Source organism: Ostrea edulis, chromosome 2, assembly GCF_947568905.1.
Source record: "Ostrea edulis chromosome 2, xbOstEdul1.1, whole genome shotgun sequence".
Taxonomy (NCBI): domain Eukaryota; kingdom Metazoa; phylum Mollusca; class Bivalvia; order Ostreida; family Ostreidae; genus Ostrea; species Ostrea edulis.
The window spans coordinates 91,397,548-91,421,228 of record NC_079165.1 but is presented as its reverse complement, the minus strand read 5'-3'; the positions used below and the strand labels follow the sequence as shown (position 1 = coordinate 91,421,228).

Below are 23,681 nucleotides of genomic sequence, written 5' to 3'. Positions count from 1 at the left end.
AAAAAAAAAAAAAAAAACAACAAAAACCCACACAATCTATATTTCAAAATGTAATTATTATTATAATTATCACAAGTTATTACATTCACTCAAACTCCAGTTCAAAATAATCACCAGTTAACGTCTGCTTGTCAATTTGCAGAAATGTTCTTACAATAAAAAAAACCACACAGTGTAGGTGATGCATTAGCTGAAACAGTTTCTTGTTTTATATGTCGGGTGCCTAATTAATCACAGGTTTCTGAAGTGTGGATAGCGTGTATAGATCTGATATACATACCCCCCTCTACCCAATGAAACAAGAGTACCGCAAACGGTTCATAATACACTCGTGAAAATGCTTATATGTACGTATGGTGTTTTTCTTTAGCCACAATTTGTAGAACTTTGCTTCAGGTAGTACCGGCCATCATCAGACTGTAACATACTTTCTTTGCATTGTTTGAATAAAGGGTCTTAGCTTAAAACTGTGACAAGAGGTAGATATACAAACAAGGAGTTCTGTGTGTAAAATATATCCCCAAATTCGACCAAGTTCAACAACCTGTAAATATTTAAAACATCAAAAAAAATTAGAATTTATTGAGAATTAAAATCCTTGCATTATGCATATCTTCAAGCTATTTACAAAGACCCTAGCTTCTAAACTGTGAGAGGAGTTAAAAGAACAAACCATGCCCTTTACTTAATAGAATATTTCCTCAAAACAGACTAAGTTCAACAACCTGTAATTTTATAAATTAAAAAAAATAATAATACAGAAAATCAAAAGCCTTGCCACATGCACATCTTCAATATCCATACATACACTCTGTTAAACAAGATGATCCTCAATTGAAAATTGTGGGAGGAATTAACCGGAAAAAGTATATAACCTCCATATAACAATAATTTTCAAATAAAGGGGCAAAACTCCTGCAAGAGAGGTCGAAATGGATCAAAATTGCAACATGATCTAGAATGATCCACAAATTTGTGACAAGAAAATGAAATTAGAAACAAAACCCCGAACAGACAGACGGACGGATATCACTGTACCATGATACGTCCGTCTAAAGACGGGCGTAAAATATAGAACCAATAATTTATCAAAAGTATGTGATTTCCCCGCCAATCATCTTCAAAAGTCGTTCTGCATAGTCAGGTGATCATCTCGGAAACTTACAGAAAGTAGAAACTGGATTTTGAAGGTGATCGACAGGGAATTCACGCATTTTGGATACGATATTTATTTTTTCATTGAGTAGAAGGGAGGGTGTTGTTGGGTGTTACACAATATGTACATAAGGTCTCCGTACACGCTATCCCACACTTCCGGTGCCTGTGTAATTCTGGGCTTACAATCTGATTTCACAGAAATACACGTCATCATACGCATCCGTGGCCCCGTGAAATCCGTTATCGCGGTTGAAAGCCAGGATTTGGTTCACCCGAGGATGCTCTGGGGCCCAGCGGAAGTACGACATTGGGGTGCCGTCGTTGTATCGCCATTGTCCGTTGGTGTAGGCGCCTTGTACCCAGTAGAATAACTCCGTGATCGAGTTTGTACCTGTCATAGGAAAACATGCACTGAAACTGTCAAATCAGACAAATGGAGAAATTGATAATTCAAATCCAATACTGTATTATACAGTATAAAAAGATACCCCAAAAATAAAGCTTACAAATGGAAAATTATACAATTTCTAAATTGAAAAGATCGGACATTGCATGTTTGACATGCCATGCGCAATTGAACAGATAGATTTCATTTATCGTTAAAATGTCCCTTACACAACACAAATAAACTATGAATTAATATAATGGCAGCACTCTCAGTAATGCTTGTTTTGGAAAGAGAAGAATTTATTTTCAGTGCTAAATCACTTATTCTTTGTGATCGATACAGTCCATATTCCATATCCTTTTCAGAAAATCAGATTGAATTTATTTGCTTTTTCGATTTTTGTTTGCAATAATATTTCGTGATACGTAATGGCAATCTGCAATTTGAGAGTCGGTGGAGTGGTCTTTCCCAAATATTCCTCAAATAATACAGCTGTATAGCTACATAATAATAGTCTATAAATAGTACAGCTGTGTAGCTACATAATAATAATCTATAAATAGTACAGCTGTGTAGCTACATAATGATAGTCTATAAAGATAGTCTATAAATAGTACAGCTGCGCAGCTACATAATGATACTCTATAAATGGTATAGATGTGTAGCTACATAATGATAGTCTATAAAGATAGTCTATAAATAGTACAGCTGCGCAGCTACATAATGATACTCTATAAATTGTACAGCTGTGCAGCTACATAATGATAGTCTATAAAGATAGTCTGTAAATAGTACAGCTGTGTAGCTACATAATGATAGTCTATAAATAGTACAGCTGTGTAGCTACATAATGATAGTCTATAAATAGTACAGCTGTGTAGCTACATAATGATAGTCTATAAAGATAGTCTATAAATAGTACAGCTGCGCAGCTACATAATGATACTCTATAAATGGTACAGCTGTGTAGCTACATAATGATAATCTATAAATAGTACAGCTGTGCAGCTACATAATGATAGTCTATAAATATAGTCTATAAATAGTACAGCTGTGTAGCTACATAATGATAGTCTATAGATAGTACAGTTGTGCAGCTACATAATGATAGTCTATAAATAGTGCAGCTACATAATGATAGTCTATAAATAGTACAGCTGTGCAGCTACATAATGATAGTCTATAAAGATAGTCTATAAATAGTACAGCTGTGCAGCTACATAATGATAGTCTATAAATAGTACAGCTCTGCAGCTACATAATGATAATCTATTAAGATAGTCTATAAATAGTACAGCTGTGCAGCTACATAATGATAGTCTATAAATAGTACAGCTGTGCAGCTACACAATGATAGTCTATAAATAGTACAACTGTGTAGCTACATAATGATAGTCTATAAATAGTACAGCTGTGCAGCTACATAGTGATAGTCTATAAATAGTACAGCTGTGCAGCTACACAATGATAGTCTATAAATAGTACAGCTGTGCAGCTACATAATGATAGTCTATAAATAGTACAGCTGTGCAGCTACATAATGATAGTCTATAAATAGTACAGCTGTGCAGCTACATAATGATAGTCTATAAAGATAGTCTGTAAATAGTACAGCTGTGTAGCTACATAATGATAGTCTATAAATAGTACAGCTGTGTAGCTACATAAATATAGTCTATAAATAGCACAGCTGTGTAGCTACATAATGATAGTCTATAAATAGTACAGCTGTGCAGCTACACAATGATATTCTATAAATAGTACAACTGTGCAGCTACACAATGATAGTCTATAAATAGTACAGCTGTGTAGCTACATAATGATAGTCTATAAATAGTACAGCTGTGCAGCTACATAGTGATAGTCTATAAATAGTACAGCTGGGCAGCTACATAATGATAGTCTATAAATAGTACAGCTGGGCAACTACATAATGATAGTCTATAAAACAAAGAACTGGAAATGCACGTATAGATACTGGTATTTATTTTCATGGCTTGAGCTAGTCTCGCTAGCCAAGGGTTTTCGGTCCATGGGGAGCGGAGTGGACTGAAAACCCCTTGACTAGCGAAGATGGGCTGGGGTTAGTCTCGCTTTCCCAAGACTTTCGCTCTCTACTCCTTTCCGTCCGCCAATATGTCATAGTTAATTTTCCAGACTTATATGCTGTGTTTGTAGGTAATGACTTATTCTATAGTGGGTTACTTTATATTGATAATTCGAGTTTCAGTCTATTTTTACGACAGTTATTGCCCGTAGACTTTGAAATTCTCTAATTATTCAGTTTTCCGGACGTCTTTGACTGTGTTTGTAGACATGAGCTGATTTTTGGTGTGTCTCTAAATATTGATGACTTGCAGATCAGCTTAGAGTCTAATCTCGATCGATTCATTCTCACAAAAGTCATTGCTTTTGAACTTTGAAAATCATTCACAGTTAATCCTAGACTTGTTTCTGTTAATACTTGTAGAAAATGAGCTAAATGATATTTTTTTTACCTTGACCATCCGTATAGTCAATAATCCAGAAATAATCTAAATACGTCGATATGATACAAATAAACTAGACATTTCTTCATTATATATATATATATATATATATATATATATATATATATATATAAAGCACTAACTAGGTACTGAAAATTTTCGAACCAGCAACCTGCGGCACCCACCGCCTAGAGCAAGACTGTCAAACCAGTGCGTAAGTATATATATATATATATATATATATATATATATATATATATATATATATATATAGATTTGACTCGTTAAATGTTTCTTTCATTTGGTATATGTTTTTTGCCGAGTCTAAAGGGCACGTGCCTGTCACACTGAGGGTTTTAGTAGTTTTAGTACAAACTATGAAACATCAAGGGCGTATTACTGGCAGAACACTGGCGAATGTTAATATCTGATTCTTAGGTAAAAATACCTTTTAAAAATTCTTTTTGAAAAGAATTCTCTTCAACTTATTAAAATTCTTAATTTTCCCAAAGTCATTGTCGACGATACAGTGGGGGAAATTATTAGTTCAATCAAATTTGCTAAACAGCGCATGACGTTCAAATATGCATATTCCATGTTGGGGATAATTCTCTGTTTCGGCGAGAGCATAATGTTGGGCAATACAACAGAAACACAGTACGTGACGGGTAGGGAATTCGACATTGTTAATCAAGTCTATTACATTGCAAGGAATGCTTTTAAATTATAGATAGTAATAGTCACAGTACAATATATGTAATATAGAAAATGTTATGAATCATGATCTCAAAATTCTTGAAGAATGGTCAAATAACTGGCTTTTGAAATTTAATCCTAATAAAACTAAAGTTTTACTTTTTTACCAAGGCAAAGCATAATGAATTTCCAAAACTGCTTTTTCAAAATTGTCAATTAGAACTCATTTCTTCCCACAAACATCTTGGTCTCACTTTTTCCAATGATTTAAAATGGTCTGTGTATATCAATGATATTGTAAACAATGCGTATAAAAAACTAGGACTTCTAAGGAAACTCAGATTCACTTTATGTATAGAAACAAACTATCTAAATTGTATATGACTTTTGTTAGACCTATACTAGAATATGCTTCAGTCGTATGGGATGGATGTTCTTCTGCAGAAATTGAAAAGTTAGAAAAAGTACAGCTCCATGCAGCTAGAATAGTAACGGGACTGCCAATTCTTGCATCCAAAGAATCATTATATTTAGAAACGGGTTGGGAAGCACTAAGCAAAAGACGGGAAATCGCAAAATTAATGACAATGTATAAAATTCACCTCAATCTTGTACCACAATATTTAGGTGATATCATTGACAATTTTCGAAAGGATACATCGCGCTACAATACTCGTTACGAATACGACTATATACCTCCTAGAACTAAGCAAGAAACATACAACAAATCATTTTTTCCAGATGTCATTCGCAAATGGAACTCTTTAGCAAACGAAGCAAAGAAAACAACCTCTATCTGTCAGTTCCGTCAAAACATTTCTAATAATATCAATATTTCAATAGTGCCTAAACATTTTCGTCTTGGCAAAAGAATAGTAAATATAATTCATACTAAATTAAGACACAACTGTCTGCTGAACTATGATTTACACCGAAAAAACATTGTCAATTCTTCTAACTGTCATTGTGGTATGAGAGAAAATGCATATCATTTCTTCTTTGTTTGTAAAAGATTTTCAGTAGTAAGAAATGTTATGTTTAACGAACTTTTTTAAATACAAGAATGATCTATTATTGATACACGGATTTTACTTTGGGGCAGTGACAATTTGGGTTATGAAACTAACAGCAAAATTTTTAACGCTGTTCACAAATTTATACTTAATTCAGGCAGATTCTCATGATAGTAATTCACTGTATGCTAAATGTACATGTATTTATTTTATCTATACATATGTTTTATGACAATTGTTATCAATTAATCTAAGGTGAGAACCTCGTAAGTTGTAAGAACTTGTGTTCAAACCTTTTGTATATTATACATGCAATAAAATATGATTAAACCAATAGTCACAGTCATTGTTTGATCTCACTGTGACGGTAGCTCAGCGGTAGTTCGGTTGAAAAGTGAGGCAAAAGTAACGAGTCAGACCGAGTGTCTATTCTCGCCCAAATCTCGGCACATTGGTATATTGCGTGCAAGATCGTAGTGCTAGATAGTGCTATATGAAATTGAAAAAAACACCTTGGCTAGTCCCACGTAGGGATAACAAGCCATAATTCATAAAGTGCGTTCAGTGGAATAGATCTAGATATCTAGTCCAACAGTTAGACTGGCCACTACGACCTTCAACGCAGCCCAGATACATTGCCTTCTTCCGATGGAGCATTCTGGGTAGGACGGAAGCAGACTGCAGAACTCAGTAGGTGTTGACACGATGAAGAATCTAGAATCCAAGCCCATGTCATAAGCCTCATTCTGATTCCAGTCTCACTTTTTCAAAGGAATATGTGAGGCTGAGATCCAAGTTGAACTGATCTTAGATGTAGTGAAATCTGAGATCCACGTTGAGCTGATCTAAACTATAGTGAAATCTGAGATTCAGGTTGAGCTGATATCAGCTGTAATGAAATCTGAGATCCGAGCTGAGGGGACCTCAGCTGTGGTGAATCAGACATTGAAATCCAAGTTAGATCGCATAAGTTTGAGCGGAGAGTGCATCATACACATTCAGTTTGGTGATCCGGAAAGTCGGTTCACACTCTTTAAAATCTGCAATTACAAATGTCTAACCTGCTTAATCTGCAAAACACACCTATGTACCAGTGCCCCCTCCTGAACCTGTACCCCTACTGAAGACACTTATGCGATATCACAGCGCATGGGTCAAACATCTTTTGTCACCGACAACCATATACATGTAAATACTACACGAAGGCTTCTGACGAAGGATGCTTAGCCCCCTTAATATTGACTAAAGATCACGTACTTATGTAGGACAGGATTTCATTGTCTTTATCGACGTTGTCGATGATGGCCAGCTCCGCCCCTTCACTAGCGCAGGAGGACTCGGCCGTCGGACGACTCTTTCTCGTGTCGTAATATTTGTAGCAGAAAAGTATACTTGATCTACATATGTAATCTGGGGGACAAACTGCACCTGAAAAATAAAGTACACGATCAGCTGATGTAATAGGTACCGTACATATGGATTGACAGCTACCTTCCCTTTTTAGCTACACTATTTTCTTCTTTGAGTCTATGAATTGTTTAAGAAATATAAGGTATCAATATGTCAAAAATGGCATCTTCATCATGGTCTAATCAAAATTCATGTTTCTGAATACATTTGAAATACGGTAATTTAGTTCTTTTTTTTTTCCGGAAACATGTTTTGTGAAGAACAATGCCCTTGTTTAATTGTTGCTAATTTTTCTATTATCCTGATATTTCACCTTTATCTGTTGTATATCGTATTATACAACTTTGACCTTGACCTTTCACCTAGTATGAAAAGATATAACCTAAGTTAAAGCTGAGTGCACAGAAAAAGACAGACGGACAAACGAAGATAACTTAAGAAAGAAGGACCAAAACAGATACCTCATCTTCAGAGCATTTATAAACGATGTCTCAGAGAGATAAAGAACATTGCGATCGGTATAGAGTGGTAAATTCTATTAATTTTTAAATACAATTGGGTATACTACACAACAAAATACATAACGAACTTGAAAAATCCATTCCCGGAGGTGATTGTTGAGGTAGACCATTTGATTCCACAAAGGGGAGTGCACATTGAAAGAGGACAGAATAGCTAATTTTAAATACCGTTATCCACAGACGTAGGTTTCAGTGAAACTACATTTGTGAAAAACAATTTTTTTTAAAATTATTACTTATGTATACCTGTAAATTTTTTACTTTTTAGCGACAGAATACATACTTTTTAAACAGCATGCAATTAAAGATGAAATTCGTCAATTGAAATTCTGTCTGGGGAACGGTTTAGCTGTTTTCTATTTCACCAAATAGATGAATTTAATTGATAATTGTTTTTGTTTGTCTATTTGTTCCTTCCTACGTAGGTTTTCGATTTCAAACCTGAGTTAAAACTTCACAGTTTCCATATACTATTTATAAAAGGAGATTTCCGGCCTGACCAACGGTCCTGATTTTTACGGCCGCGGAGCTACAGTGAATGAAAGGTGAAGATAACGCCTCATAACTCCTATAAGCAATACAAAATAGATAGTTGAGCAAACACGGACCCCTGGACACACCAGATGTGGGATTAGGTGCTTAAGAGGAGTAAGCATCCCCTGTCGACCGGTCACACCCGCCGTGAGCCCTATATCTTGATCAAGTAAACAGAGTTATCCATAGTCAAAATCAGTGTGCCAAGAACGGTATAACAAGCGGTATCAAACAAGTCAGACAGCCTTTGACCCAATGATAGGCTGTATTGCTGAACTAGATCGTTATAACGATCATAAAATTTGCGAAATGCTGACTTTAAACGAGACTGTTGAAACTCCTGTACAAACAATTTGTTTGTCAGTAGCTTGCCTCGATTAAAAAAACTGACCCATACACAGAACAAGCTCTTGCGTATCGAATCAGTTGAGATATATAAACACCATCTGCAGGTGATAATGGAATATTGCTACATAAATATGGGAAATTGACGATGGAGAAGCTGAAATCATCCCGTTTGTCATACAGTTGAGTTGTCAGTTTGTCGTTAATGTCTACTTTCAATAAAATATCTAAGTATGAAGCAGAAGTGGGCGACTCTGTGATGTCTTTTATTTTGAGTTCACAGGGATATATCGAATCGACATATAAATAAAACGTCGATATATCTAAATGTCGCATTGAAGGCCACAGCAAATTTTTTCTTCTCACGTAGAAGTTTTTTAATATACACTGTACATGTATTCTGCTTCATATGAATATAAAAACAGGCCAGTTAACAAAGGAGCACAATTCCTACCCATGGGAAATCCAACAGACTGTTGGAAGATCTGATCACCAAAGACCACGAAGATATTGTCAATGAGGAACTCTAGCATATTTTTCATTTCGACTTCAGAGTACGTGTGCATTGAATCAGAGTTGGTGTTTAACAAAATAATTTTTTGGAAGATTGATCTATATGAATATTTCCTTTTTCCATTTTTGTTGATAATATTGATTGTATATAGTATTATCATACTTTCATGTAGAATATCTGAATCTGATTGGCCGAGAACAATCTGGAAAAAAACCCCACCATAACATTTCCCTCTGAGAATAGAAAGCACGCGCTCCAGGGTGATACTATCTAGCAACGGTAACATTACCTGGTACTTCACAACGGATGATATTACAAACGTCAAATTCATGCGCGTACGGTTCGCCGGAGATTGTTAGATTACGTCGTTTGAGCGTTTGTAATAAATACGAATACCCGCAATGATGTACAAAACATCGCATGATAGTGATTGATCAAATGTCAACAAACGAAAGTTTTTTCCTGCATTCCTGTTTATACAACATTCAGTATGATAAAAACAAATATTGCATGTAGTTGAGGGTAACATTGAAAATTTTCACGCCACGAGAAACCATTAATTGTCAGCCGTTGTCAATCAAATGTTTTCTCGGGGTGAAATTTTTCAATGTTACCCTCAACTACATGCAATATTTATATATTGCAGCTGTATATATTGAAAAAAAATCGGTACAATAAAGAAAACACAAAATCTACTTAACAATGCGTACAAAAGAGGTAGAATGGGCTAAACGTAATCATAAATAAATATTGCATAGAAGAATACAAGGGGCTACTGTGGTGGACGTTGTTGTTGCCAAAGTGGTAGTTGTAGATAGCGCTGTTGTAGTTGTAGATGGCGCTGTTGTTGTTGTAGATGGTGCTGTCGTAGTTGTAGATGGCGCTATTGTAGTTGTAGATGGCACTGCTGTAGTTGTAGATGGCGCTGTTGTTACAGATAAAGTTGTGCTTGACGATTCAGAATCAACTGAAAGGAATTACAAGAATAGCGTTTTAAAAAGTTTTCCGTCTTTACAATTAAAAGAAAGGTGAAGATAAAGAACAGTGATCAATCTCATAACTCCTATAAGCAATGCGAAATAGAAAGTTGGGCAAACATGGACCCCTGGATACACTAGAGGTGGGATCAGGTGCCTAGGAGGAGTGAGCATCTCCTGTCGGCCGGTCACACCCGCCACGAGCCCTATATCTTGATCAAGTAAACGAAGTTATTCTTAGTCAAAATCAGTGTGCCAAGAATGGCCTAACAATCGGTATGAAACACGTCAGACAGCATTTTTGACCTAATGATAGGTTGTATTGGCAAACTAGATCGTTATAACGACCATGGAATTTGCGAAATGCTGACTTTAAACGAGACTGTTGAAACGCCAGCACCATTAACTTCTTTGTCAGTAGCCTGGCTATATTTAAAATCTGATCATATGTGGAACAAGCTCTTGCGTATCGAATCAGTTGAGAGATATGAACACCATTTGCAGGTAATAATTTAATAGGATATTGCTACATAAATCTGGGAAGTTGACGACAGAGAAGCTGAAATCATCCCGTTTATCAGAAGGTTGAGTTGTTAGTTTGCCGTTAATATCCATTTTCAATCAAATATCTAAGTATGAAGCAGAAGTGGACGACTCTTTGGTGTGTTTTATTTCGAGTCCATAGGGATATATCGAATCGACATATGAATGAAAATTATTGTTCTTGATAGGTAAAACGTCGTCGATATATCTAGATGTCGTATTGAAGGCCACAGCAAGAGATTTTTCTTCTCAAGTAGAAGTTTTTGAATAAATTCTGCTTCACAAGAAAATAAAAACAGGTCAGCTAACAAAGGCGCACAATTTGTGCCCATGGGAAATCCAACAGACTGTTGGAAGACCTGATTACCAAAGACTACGAAGATATTGTCAGTGAGGAACTCCAGCATATTTTTAATATAAAACTTCAGAGTACTTGTGCGTGAAATTCGAGTGGTGTTTAACAAAATAATTTTTTGGATGATTGATCACTAAATATGAATATTTCCGTTTTCCATTTTTGTTGAAGAAGCAACTGTCTGTGATGTCAAAAAGTTTAGTCTTTGATTTATCGTGAGGAATGGTCGTGTAAAGTATTGAAAATTCATACGTTTTGATGTTGTTGATTTGAGAAAGGTTTTGCGATTTCAAGTTCCTAAGAATTTTTTAGAATCCACATTTGATTTACACCACTTCTGACATATGTAGTGGCACAGTACGTTTGAAGTTTCTTCTTCAAAACTGTTAAAGTTATACTAGCTCTCAATTTTGGTGTCGAAAATTTTTATTGCAATATTGTGATTTACTATTTGAATAACAGAAAAAAATAAAGTTTATGAACGTTTGTTATTAACAAATCTGTTAGAAAACCTATCCAGAGGTTCTGAATGAAGTCAAATTACATTATTGTCTTCCCGTACAAAAATTGATTTCTATGTAATGCTATATATTCAATAGAATCGAAATATTTATTTTGATGAAATCTTAAACTTCATTTTGATTTTATCAATAACTATGGTTAAAGTTACATACAAAACTATCGTAATAGCACATTTTCATAATAAAATAAAATATTTATATTGAGGGCTGTTATAACTTTAATAAAGAGCAAAGATAGGGTTTGGTAGAACATTTACTGGCTCCAGTAATGTATCTTTGTAAGGGTTTTATGAAGTTTAGGAATCCAGTATAGGTTAGGTAACTCACATTCATCCGACCCATTGACTGGGAAATATGTCTAAAACTGAAGCATGGTTTTGAGGAATTTCATCTTATGAAAGAGCAGTTGGAATATAAGTACGATTACCAAAAGTGGAATTAATGCCAAGTTAGATTTAAAATACAGTTGTAATAATGATCCTTACAAACAATGTTGTTATACAAGCTTTGTCAGGTGGAACCAAAACATATTCATCATGTAACCTATCGAACTCTTTTATCACTTCTGGTTTACTACACACAGAAGGATACCTGGTACATACTTTTGTTTTGATGTGTCTAATGAAAACAAAAAATATCTCTAAAAGCGTAATAATGCGAATCAAAGGCGTAATAAATATTAATAATACATAGGCCTCAAAGGGTAATTGAGCTTTATTACTGGAAGTACCTAATTTTACATCATGTAGGTCATAATGAAGGTTAATAACAACTTGATCGTTTAAGAGTCGCATTATAGCACTTTTCATTCGCGTTATTACACCTTTCATTCGCGTTATTACGCCTTTCATTCGCGTTATTACGCCTTTCATTCGGGTTCTTACACCTTTCATTCGCGTTATTACACCTTTCATTCTCATTATTACACCTTTCATTCACGTTATTACGCCTTTGATTCGCGTTATTACACCTTTCATTCGCATTATTACGCCTTTTTATCGCGTTATTACACCTTTCATTCGCATTATTACGCCTTTCATTCGTGTTATTACGCCTTTCATTCTCATTATTACACCTTTCATTCGCATTATTATACCTTTCATTCGCGTTATTACAGCTTTCATTCACGTTGATACGCTTTTTTATCGCATAATTACCCCTTTCATTCGTGTTATTACGCTTTCGCGCTAATACGCCTGTCATTCACGTTATTATACCTTTCATTCGCGTTGATACGCCTTTTTATCGCGTTATTACCCCTTCCATTCGCGTTATTACACCTTTCATTCGCGTTAATACGCCTTTCATTCGCGTTATTATGCCTTTCATTCGCGTTGATACGCCTTTTTATCACGTTCTTACACCTTTTGTTCGCAATATTACATCTTTCATTCGCGTTATTATACCTTTCATTCGCATTATTACACCTTTCATTCGTGTTATTACGCCTTTTATTCGCTTTATTATACCTTTCATTCGCATTGTTACGCTTTTTTATCGCGTTATTACACCTTTCATTCGCGTTATTACGCCTTTCATTCGCGTTATTACACCTTTCATTCGCGTTATTACACCTTTCATTCGTGTTATTACGCCTTTTTATTGCGTTATTGCACCTTTCATTCGCGTTATTACGCCTTTTTATCGTGTTATTACGCCTATCATCCGAATTATTACGCCTTTCATTTGCGTTAATACGCTTTTCATTCGCGTTATTACGCCTTTCATTCGCGTTATTACACCTTTCTTTCGTGTTATCGCGCCTTTCATTCGCATTATGACACCTTCATTCGCGTTATTACGCCTTTCACTCGCGTTCTTACACCTTTCATTCACGTTATTACGTCTTTCATTTGTGTTCTCACACCTTTCATTCACGTTATTACGCCTTTCATTTGCCTTATTACGCTTTTCTTTCTGATTACTACGCCTTTCATTCGTGTTATTACGCCTTTTAATTGCGTTATTATACCTTTCATTCGCGTTATTACACTTTTCATTCGCGTTATTACGCCTTTCATTTGTGTTATTACGACTTTCATTCTCGTTATTATGCCTTTCATTCGCGTTAATGCGCCTTTCATTCACGTTATTATGCCTTTCATTTACGTTGATACGCCTTTTTATCGAGTTCTTACACCTTTCATTCGCAATATTACACCTTTCTTTCACGTTCTTACACCTTTCATTCGCGTTTGTACGCCTTTCATTTGCGTTATTATACCTTTCATTCATGTTATTACGCCTTTTTAACCCGTTATTACGCCTTTCATTCGCGTTATTACGCCTTTCATTCGCGTTATTACGCCTTTCATTCGCGTTATTACACCTTTCATTCATGTTATTACGCCTTTCATTCGCGTTAATCTTATTATACCTTTCATTCGCATTATTACGCCTTTTTATCGCGTTATTACACCTTTCATTCGCGTTATTACGCCTTTCATTCGCGTTATTACACATTTCATTCGTGTTATTACGCCTTTTATTCGCGTTATTATACCTTTTATTCGCATTATTACGCCTTTTTATCGCGTTATTACACCTTTCATTCGCGTTATTACGCCTTTCATTCGCGTTATTACACCTTTCATTCGCGTTATTACGCCTTTCATTCGCGTATTCATACCTTTCATTCGCGTTATTACGCCTTTCATTTGCGTTAATACGCTTTTCACTCGCGTCATTACGCCTTTTTATCACGTTATTACGCCTCTCATTTGGATTATTATGCCTTTTATTCGCGTTATTACACCTTTCATTCGCGTTAATACGCCTTTTTATCGCGTTATTACACTTTTCATTCGCGTTAATATGCCTTTCATTTGCGTTATTACACCTTTCTTTCTGATTATTACACCTTTCATTCGCATTATTACGCCTTTCATTCGTGTTATTACGCCTTTCATTCGCGTTATTACACCATTCATTCGCGTTATTACGCCTTTCACTCGCGTTATTACACCTTTCATTCGTGTTATTACGCCTTTCACTCGCGTTATTACACCTTCCATTCCCGTTATTATACCTTTCATTCGCGGTATTACGCCTTTCATTCGTGTTATTACGCCTCTTTCTGATTATTATGCCTTTCATTCGCGTTCTTACACCTTTCATTCGCATTATTACACCTTTCATTCGTGTTATTACGCCTTTCTTTATGATTTATTTACCTTTCATTAGCGTTATTGCACCTTTCATTCGCGTTATTGCACCTTTCATTCGCATTATTACACTTTTCATTCGCATTATTACACCTTTCATTCACATTATTACACCTTTCGTTCGCATTATTACACCTTTCATTTGCGTTATTATACCTTTCTTTCTAATTATTACGCCTTTCATTCGCGTTATTACGCTTTTCCTCCTCGTTAATACGCCTTTGTTTTGCGTTATTACACCTTTGCTTCGCGTTATATGCCTTTATTTTGGGGTTTTGTTTTTAATCAAGTGATACTAATCGATTTTCGTATTAATGTTTTCCACATTGATGAAATAATAAAGATCATTTGTGAAGGATACGGTGTGAATGCGCTCTATCTACAAAATAAATTCCAATCCTCGGATCTGTTCTAGAGGGATGGGATCCATTTATCCAACAAGGGAATGATCAATCGTCGAGCAAAACTTCAAAATCATATTGAGATAATTCTGGGCTCGTCAAAAGAGGTCTTAGATTCGGAAATCTAAATACATGTATTTGCCATATCTTGCCTACAATTGACCAACTCAAACTCCTGTTATCAGAGTATCGCTCCATGGATGTATATATATTTGGTATCTGTGAAACATTTCTAAATTAACAAAGAACTGTGAATTAGATATCGATGAGTTTAATTTTGAGAGAATGGATAAATCATTGATATCAGGAGAATATTAATGGTTTATGTTTTTAGAATACAGACGCCGTAATGTTTTGAAGTAGGAGCTAGAAACCATATACATGTGGCTAGAAATTATAATCCCATTTTTATTCCACCGTATATAGACCACCATCTGCCACTTCCTGCAGGGTAGAAAGCCCTAAACAGAAAATCAACCGTGTATTCCGCTATAGTGGTGCTGAAATTAACCTGTGATTTTGACATTGACCTGATTAAAGACACCCCCCCCCCCCCAAGTACTGGACCTCTGCTTTGTGGAATTCGATTTCACACAGATAATCAACGTATCTACTAAAATAACTAATATACCTTATCAACCCTTCTTGATCATATACACACTAACCTACTCTATGTAAATCTATTGTACAAGGAATGCAGTATCCCGTCTGTTTCACACGAAAATTACAACAGCTTATGAACAAGCATAAAGCCACAGAGATAACACCCCCATCATCATCACTCATCTCCTGGTCAGGGCGACCGTCGGACGCTGCAAGTGGTTCTGTCCTGGGCTGTCTTCGGGAGGGTGTGGTCGCTGAGGCCAGTCCACTCCTTGATGTTGGATGTTCGCTGAGGTCAGTCCACTTCTTGATGGTGGATGTTCACTGAGGCCAGTCCACATTTTGATGTTGGGTGTTCGTTGGGGCCAGTCCACTCCTTGATGTTGGATATTCGCTGAGGTCAGTCCACTTCTTGATGGTGGATGTTCACTGAGGCCAGTCCACTCCTTCAGTCCACTCCTTCATGTTGGATGTTCGCTGAGGCCAGTCCACTCCTTGATGTTGGATGTTCGCTGAGGCCAGTCCACTCCTTCATGTTGGATGTCCAGGGTTTGCGTTGTCCTCCCTTCCATTTTATTCTTTCCATGGATCCCTAGATGACTCTCTTTTAACGGTTATTGTGTCTTATTGTGTGGTCGAAACATTACATCTTCCGCCATTTGACTGTTACTAGTAGATGCTCTTTCCTGTCCAGTGCCCCAATCCGTTGCGAGACGCATTTGTTGGTCTTGCAGTCTCTGTATATGATGCTCAGCATCGATCTACCTGAGGTTTCATTTCAAACGATTGAACGCGACGTTCTGTTTCGTTTCTTCTGTTTCAGCGGTAATTAAGTGACCATGCTTTACAGCCATGAGATGAGATCCTTGCGTAGTCTGACTTTAGTGTGGGGCCTGATGTTATCGTGGCTGCGTGGCTTCTCCAGACTTTCATCAGTTTTGTCACGGAGGAGAGTGTCATGACGAGCCCGATCTTTATTTCCTGTCCTCTTTGGTGATGGTTTTACAGAGATACTTGAATGTTTTAAGCTCCTCAGGGGTTTCCCCACTCATCTTGATGTTGGTGGGAGTGGTCGGTTCACGAGGATTTTGCTCTTCTCTATGTTGATACATACGGTATACATTTTGCTGATATTCCCAGTCGGGTGGTCAAATCCCGGAGTTCCTCTTTGCTGCGGCCCATGAGATCAATGTCGTCTGTGAATCGGAGATAGCAAACTGGTCTTCCGTCCATAGTGACTGTTGTCTTGAAGTTGGACTTAATTTAACGTTTACCAAATAACTCTCACTCAAATTACAGGTGAATGGTTAAAGGAATGGACCAAGAAAAAAATGTCGATACTGTTGTCTTCGCCTACAGCTTGTGACGTCTTAATATGCGTGAAGAATTAATTATCTACGAGACGTAAACTGATTACAAAAATAAAATAGGAATCGTGCCAGACTCTCGCTTGTGAAATTTCGAGAGCGAGAGTCTTAGGAAAACGAGGCTATTGGTACTGTTTTTCTCGACTTCAGTAAAGCAGGTGATCTTGTGAATCATATTCTTCTTAGAAAACTGCAATTTATACTTTTCATGCAATGACTTTACAGAGGTTTAAATCAAACTTCAGTGGCAGACTTCAGAGTATCCAACTGTCTAATAAACAATCATCTCAATTGCAAGTCAGAACGGGAGTTCTACTGGGGTGGGGGGTTCACTATGACCCCATTTATTTCTATTTTATAATGAAGATCTCTCACTATGCATTACACAAATTATGTCGCTCTACGTCTATGAAAATACATTATCAAAAGGTGAAGATAACGATCAGTGATCTCATAAATCTTATAAAGAATACAAAATTAAGAGTTGGATATATCAGAGGTAGGATTGGGTGCCTAGGAGGAAGAAACATCCCGCCGTGAGCTATATATCTTGATCAGGTAAATAAAGTAATCCGCAGTCAAAATCAGTGTGTAAAGAATGGCCTAACAACTGGCATGAAACACGTCAGACATCATTTAACCCCAATGACAGATTGTATTGGCAAACTTAGATTGTTATGAAGACCGTAAAATTTGAAAACAGTAACTTTTCTAAATCATTTTCATAAACTTATCAAGATTCAATTTATAGTAATTTTTACACCATTAACAGTACAAATATCTCCAGTTTCTGGTCTCAGGGTCTTATTTTTTCCAGTACAGCCATACACATAGTATATGACTAAGAACATTTTCGTTCCAATCTTACATAGGATTATATAAGAAAATGAAATGCTAAAGCGGATGTTGAGGCGTCATTAATCTTATTTCTGCAATTGTTGGTAAAGGTTTAAAAATCATGAATAGGATTTATGTATTTCTGTAATTGTTGGTAAATTAAGGTTTTAAAAATCATGAATAGATTTTTTTATGTATTTCTGCAATTGTTGGTAAAGGTTTTAAAAATCATGAATGGAATTCATGTCCAGATGTTTTGTAGTAAATGTTTTAGATTTCATAAAAATTAGAGCCAAAATGAGTTCAGAATGATTTTTCAAACAAGGATATTTTTCAGTGAATTATGTAAAACGTGAAATTTGACTCATTTATGGCTCTAAGCTATATATATTTATACTTTTTTTCTTCTAGTTACTTTGGGCAAAAGTCATAAACTATGCACAATTTGTGCGATTCAACCATGCATGAGTGCCAGGCCATTAAGTTTGGAAGCATCGTCCTTGGGTATCCGGCATTTAAGTCATTACTCAGTATATAATAGATCTCTGAATTAGAGTAAGTTTTGACTTTTTGTGCTCTAGGTAGATTTATGCTCAGTTAAAGTTGCACATGTTTAATGTATTTAAATTCTGAATGTGCTTTCTAATAGAAAAATCTTATCCATACCTTTATTGTACGACCTCCAACCACCTGACGGAACACTTGACGCTGTGTCCGTTATCATGACGTCATATCCGTGACAGGTAGACGTTACGGGGTTGTAAGAAAAGCTTTGGCATAACACGCACCGAGATCCACAATGTATTTTTGAACGTGTCTTCTGTGTAAAAATTAAGTTAGAACTTTTGTGTCTATCTCGCATTATCTTAACTTCTCGGAAATTAGTTTCCTTCTCTGAAAGTTCACAATATCCACGAAAAGCCACGAGCGAAAATACACACAAACAACCACGCAATGTTAAAAACGTCATCCTAGGGGCCCAAGTCACTTTGTTTCGGGTGATTTTTAAAAGATGTGAAGTTGGTTTGTTGTCACAGATAGGACATACACACAAAGTGGCGGATACATGTGTTAGTACAAATCGATCGTTTCTTGTTTCTAATTATTATTTTTCTAATTTCACTATGAGCTTCAACATTTGTACCCAGACATGCGTCGAATGGTCTATTGACTTTGAAACGTTTGTGCTCTCGCTTTAAGAACACAACACGTCAAACTCTCATAGAGAATCGATTCCTGGTCTGTCTGTTTCTGATTTTGTTTTTTATTTAAATTACTTAGAAGCATATCATTTCGTATGTGTAGCTATGTTTTCTATAATTATTTGTGATGTATTTATTTCTGAACGCAGTCGTCTACATCGCCAGATATACTACAGTGGTATATTAAGGACACACGGATATCTAACACTATGTCGTGCAATCGACTTAGTATCTCGTGCTCTCAGCATATTCACCTCGTGCGCTTGAAATATCTGGTTCGGTCGACTTTTAAAAGTCTCGAATACTCGATGACATATATAGCTTGAGCGACATTGCCATTTGACCCGTCGATGTCGACTCTTTCTATTAATTCACCAAGCGATGGCTCCTCCACCCAATCTCTCACCAGAACACAATACCTCTGTCAACGGCTAAATGTCAATATTCTTGGGAAAACTTATTTTTACCTATTACATTATAGATGATAATTTTACAAGTTTTAGTTTCAAGCTTTAAATCTTACAGTAGGTTCACAAAAACAACGAATTCCATGATTATTCTAGTTTTATTGAATGAATGAATATTTATATAATAATAATAATAATGATAATATTTATTTATATAGCGCCCTATAGAATAGAATAGAATATGATTTATTTCCAAATTAGGGCCCTCTCGGGCATACAGCATACATGATTGTTAACATTTCAATGTGCAATGACGATAAAAAGAAAATATGACTATAAATAACCACTCTAAAGCGCTGCATACAATAAAAATCATACAGCATGTTATAAAAGTAGTAAAAGGAAATTATAATAGCATTAAGACCGATAATATCAAAACAATGCTAGCAAAACATCAATAATGTGAAGTAAAATTACTAAAATCTAAAACATGATGTGCATGAAAAAAGTTCCACGCCGTACAATCAAATGATATAAAATACAATAGTTGAAATAAAATTAATATACAATTATACACGTGAAAAAGTAATGTTAAAATGATGGTAAAGAAATCATAGAGATTTAACCACCTATAATACTAATAATATGCAAGTCTAAAAAGATGTGTTTTTAAATATTTTTTTAAAAGTGTTCAAATTCTGACAACGGCGGAGGGTATCAGGCATAATAAGGTATTATAAAACCTTTTAACTCGCTCAAGTGTCTCCTATTTACCAACTTCTGCTTTTATAAAATTCAGACTTGTAAGTGTTTGATTTGCTTAGATATGATCATTACAGTTTGATATGTTAGTTTTAGTACGTTTTGATATGCTTTTTAGACGTTGACAGAGGTATGAGTGGAGCGGAAACGATAACTGTGGGTAGAGATTGTCCTTCACCCACAAACAGGGGACGTGAGCTGGATTTAGACCATCGTGAGACAGGATAGTTTTACCCTACTTAGTTTTTGATTCATATAGAAAATTCTATTCAAAAGATAAGAATGTCGACACGTGTCTTCTTTTTTGTTGTTTTTTTTTTTTTTTTTTTTTTTTTTTTCATTTATAGATTTAAATATGCTCAGCTAAATGTGGATTTTAAAAATCTCTTATTTGCAAACAAAATCATGATTTTTAAAAATGATTCCCAATAAAAAAAATCATAAAAATGTTAGAGAGCTTGGATCACTCGTTCGACAGCGAACTTTTACTTCATATGAGATGCTTCAACGAGCCATTAAATAAAATATGGATGAAACAATTCACCTTGTGTAATACCAATATCTACGACGGCCGGAGTACTTAAGGTATTCAATATATAACGAAAAGAGATTGAGGAATTTTGAAGGATTTAAAGTCAGATAAATATTTATTATCAAATAATGATGAAGGTGAAATAGCTCAAATTCACATGACTGGTGCAGCGTAGTGCCATAAATGAGTCCAATTCTACATATTTTACTACAGAATTCATTGAAAGAAATTCCACCCCTCTAGAATTATAGGTTCAATCTTGCATTTGTTGATTCTTCAAATAACATTTCTTAGCAACAATGAAAATGATAAAATAAGTATGTTGCGGTATCAATTTTTTTTTTATCAATTACCACACATATGCTTGTTATCAACGTCGAAGAATTGCAATTTTCCTTAAAAAGCAAATATCAAAACTTCACAAAAACTGGTTAAAACGATACAATAGTATTCATAACAATTTCATGAAACTGTCTCTTTAATAAATATACAAAATGTTTGTGAAAAATAAAGGAAATCTATTGCACAATGGACTTGATAAACAATTTAATGAAAACAGAGTTATTGCACTTGGATTCAATATTTTGAAACATATACATGTAATTGATTATTCATATACAATTTAGACTTTTGAAATATTTTATGGTTAACAAGATTTTTTACAATAACTATCAAAAATACTTCAACTTGACAAAATTTATGTTCCTGGCATGCATAAATCTTAAATTATTGACTCACTCGGATCACCCCAATCTATTATTGATTTTATTTTATATTTTCATTAAAAGACAGATTATGTAACTTTTTTTCTGAGAGATTTGTATAAAAGTACATATTCATTTTAAAAAAGAAAGAAAGAAAAGGAGAAGAAATAATAACATTAAAAGCATGCTCTTCCAACAGAAAGAAAAAAAAGAAGTTGTACATAATCAAAATGTTGTAAATTCCTATCGTGGATTATTTTTCTTTGATAAACTCTTTAAAAATTATACCATTATTACAAGAATTACCCGGTCCGTCCATTTATTAGATGTGAAATATAATCGATATACATTGAATACCTTAATTAGGCTAGCTAATAGTAATATACTGCTTTTTGCATGAATTTAAAATTCTTCACATAGCCTAAAGGATTCTTATCAATCCCATTTACATTTTACTTACCAGGAAATCCATAATGCTCTGGGTGTTTTTGTCTACCGAGACGAAAGATAAGAGGAGAGAGAGAGAGAGAGAGAGAGAGAGAGAGTTGTGGGATTCTGAACGGGACATGGGGTATGGGGGTGTTAGTTATTCGTGTTGGCGAAAATAACAAATGCCTGAATGGAAGGGAAAAAATCCATGCACACATTCAAGGTTTCAGATTCGGGATCGGAGTACAATGTTGCAAGCAGTTTTAAAATATAGTAGTTATGAACGTAGAAATTTATCCTATTTTGCCACTTCTCTCTATTTTAGAATTGTAATTCTGCTGTTTATTGATCAAAGCAATGTGAATGATATTGTAATATCATAAAATCAATATAAAAAATATCGATATGTTTTCTTATGCAGTAATGTTCTTAGTCGGTATTTAGTAAAAGCTCACTTCCGTAAACATGAGAATATTGTCAGTGTCACGACTGTGCAGATTTTGTGGGGGAAATGTGAGTATAAGCCTAATTATGTTAGGATTTTTTTTTACACTGCAAAGTTATAGTATAGAACGATGCTCCAGTATTATGGATAAAATGAATTGGCCCAATTTTCGAAATTGTACACTGTACAGTGTACCACAGGCACAGCACTTGAAAAAGGGTCTTTCCATGTCAGTGTCACGGTTTTTTCTTCACATTCGTGTTTGACAGCTGTTTGTTACCATCTGACCATTGGCACAATCACAGGCACCTGTGAGCACATTGTTAAAAATGGTGGTGAAAAATATTTTTCGATACAATTTTGTATTTGTGTACAGTCGTTTGCCTAGTTCCGGATCACATTTTCATTAACGATTGCTAGCGGTATAATCCACGAAGATACTGTAGGTTTTAATCGTCTTGTGAGAAGATCACAAGTTACTAAAATGAAAAATAACTAAATTTACTTGAAAATCGTGGTAAATATCACCGGCCTTTGCATTTTCCATAACCGTGTTCATAGGTCAGTTCCGAATCACACTGCCAGTTCTGAATCACGGAGATGTTTGAAACGACTGCAGGCCGATTCGAACTTTCACTTACCCGGTCCGACTTTCAATCGGTCCGAAACTTTAAATCAGTACGTGTGTATGTTTATTTCACTTAATATATACCTAGTTTTTGTAGAAATAAAATCAAATCAAACACTAGTTTAAATCAATCTTTATGTTATTGACGTTATATATGTTGAACAATATTCAAAGCTTCACATTTAGGCATTGGCATAGCCAAAATTGCGACATTCAAAATTCTCTTAATCAACATTAATAATTATCTTTCTCTGAGTGTGTTTATGCTCTAACATTATATCTACCCGGGATAAAAATCCTTCGGCATTTTCTTGTGGAGTTGACGAGGTTGGGAAGAAAAAATATTACAGTCATACATGTATATTAATATGCTTAAAACTGAATTGACTACAGTATACTTTTTAAATATCAATTTCAAGATGTAAATCTACATGCAATACATAACATATTTACTATCCCGATTTTCTCATTTTAAATGTATTTACGGGGAAGGGGGGATTATCCATTTTGGTAATCAGGAAAAAATATAGTTTATTGTGTTTATAGAAAAATGTGTGCGTATTTTTTCTGACACTACTTCTATAAATCCAACAGTGCATTTAATATAAACTGAGATATTGCTCAAAGTTTAAAACTAAGTTCAACAAGTCGCGTATGACAGTAGTTGACACGACTGATCCGGAATTGGACAAGCAGATGGTGTCTCTTTGGTAAGGCATCTCAACTACAATAATGC

The 23,681-nt window shown here is 35.2% G+C and overlaps 2 protein-coding genes across 4 annotated transcripts in view; one reads left to right on the top strand and one right to left on the bottom strand.

Annotated features, from left to right (window-relative positions):
* Positions 1-716: 716 nt before the first annotated feature.
* On the bottom strand, positions 717-18,981 carry LOC125680610 (integumentary mucin C.1-like). The gene is made up of 4 exons (XM_048920295.2): positions 18,503-18,981; positions 9,835-10,035; positions 7,002-7,172; positions 717-1,549 (listed from the first exon to the last, which is right to left on the bottom strand). Exons 1-4 carry the CDS (start codon positions 18,804-18,806, stop codon positions 1,338-1,340), a joined length of 888 nt encoding a protein of 295 aa, XP_048776252.2. The 5' UTR covers positions 18,807-18,981; the 3' UTR covers positions 717-1,337.
* A 3,131-nt stretch (positions 18,982-22,112) lies between these two features.
* LOC125680606 (protein furry-like) overlaps positions 22,113-23,681 on the top strand; it is a 76,357-nt gene continuing 74,788 nt past the window's right edge. Inside the window, exon 1 of one of the 3 annotated variants that reach the window (XM_048920285.2) lies at positions 22,113-22,385. The gene's annotated coding sequence lies outside the window, so the exon portion shown is untranslated. The remainder of the gene's footprint in view (positions 22,386-23,681) is intronic. The other 2 variants (XM_048920287.2, XM_048920288.2) reach the window with 2 other exon arrangements.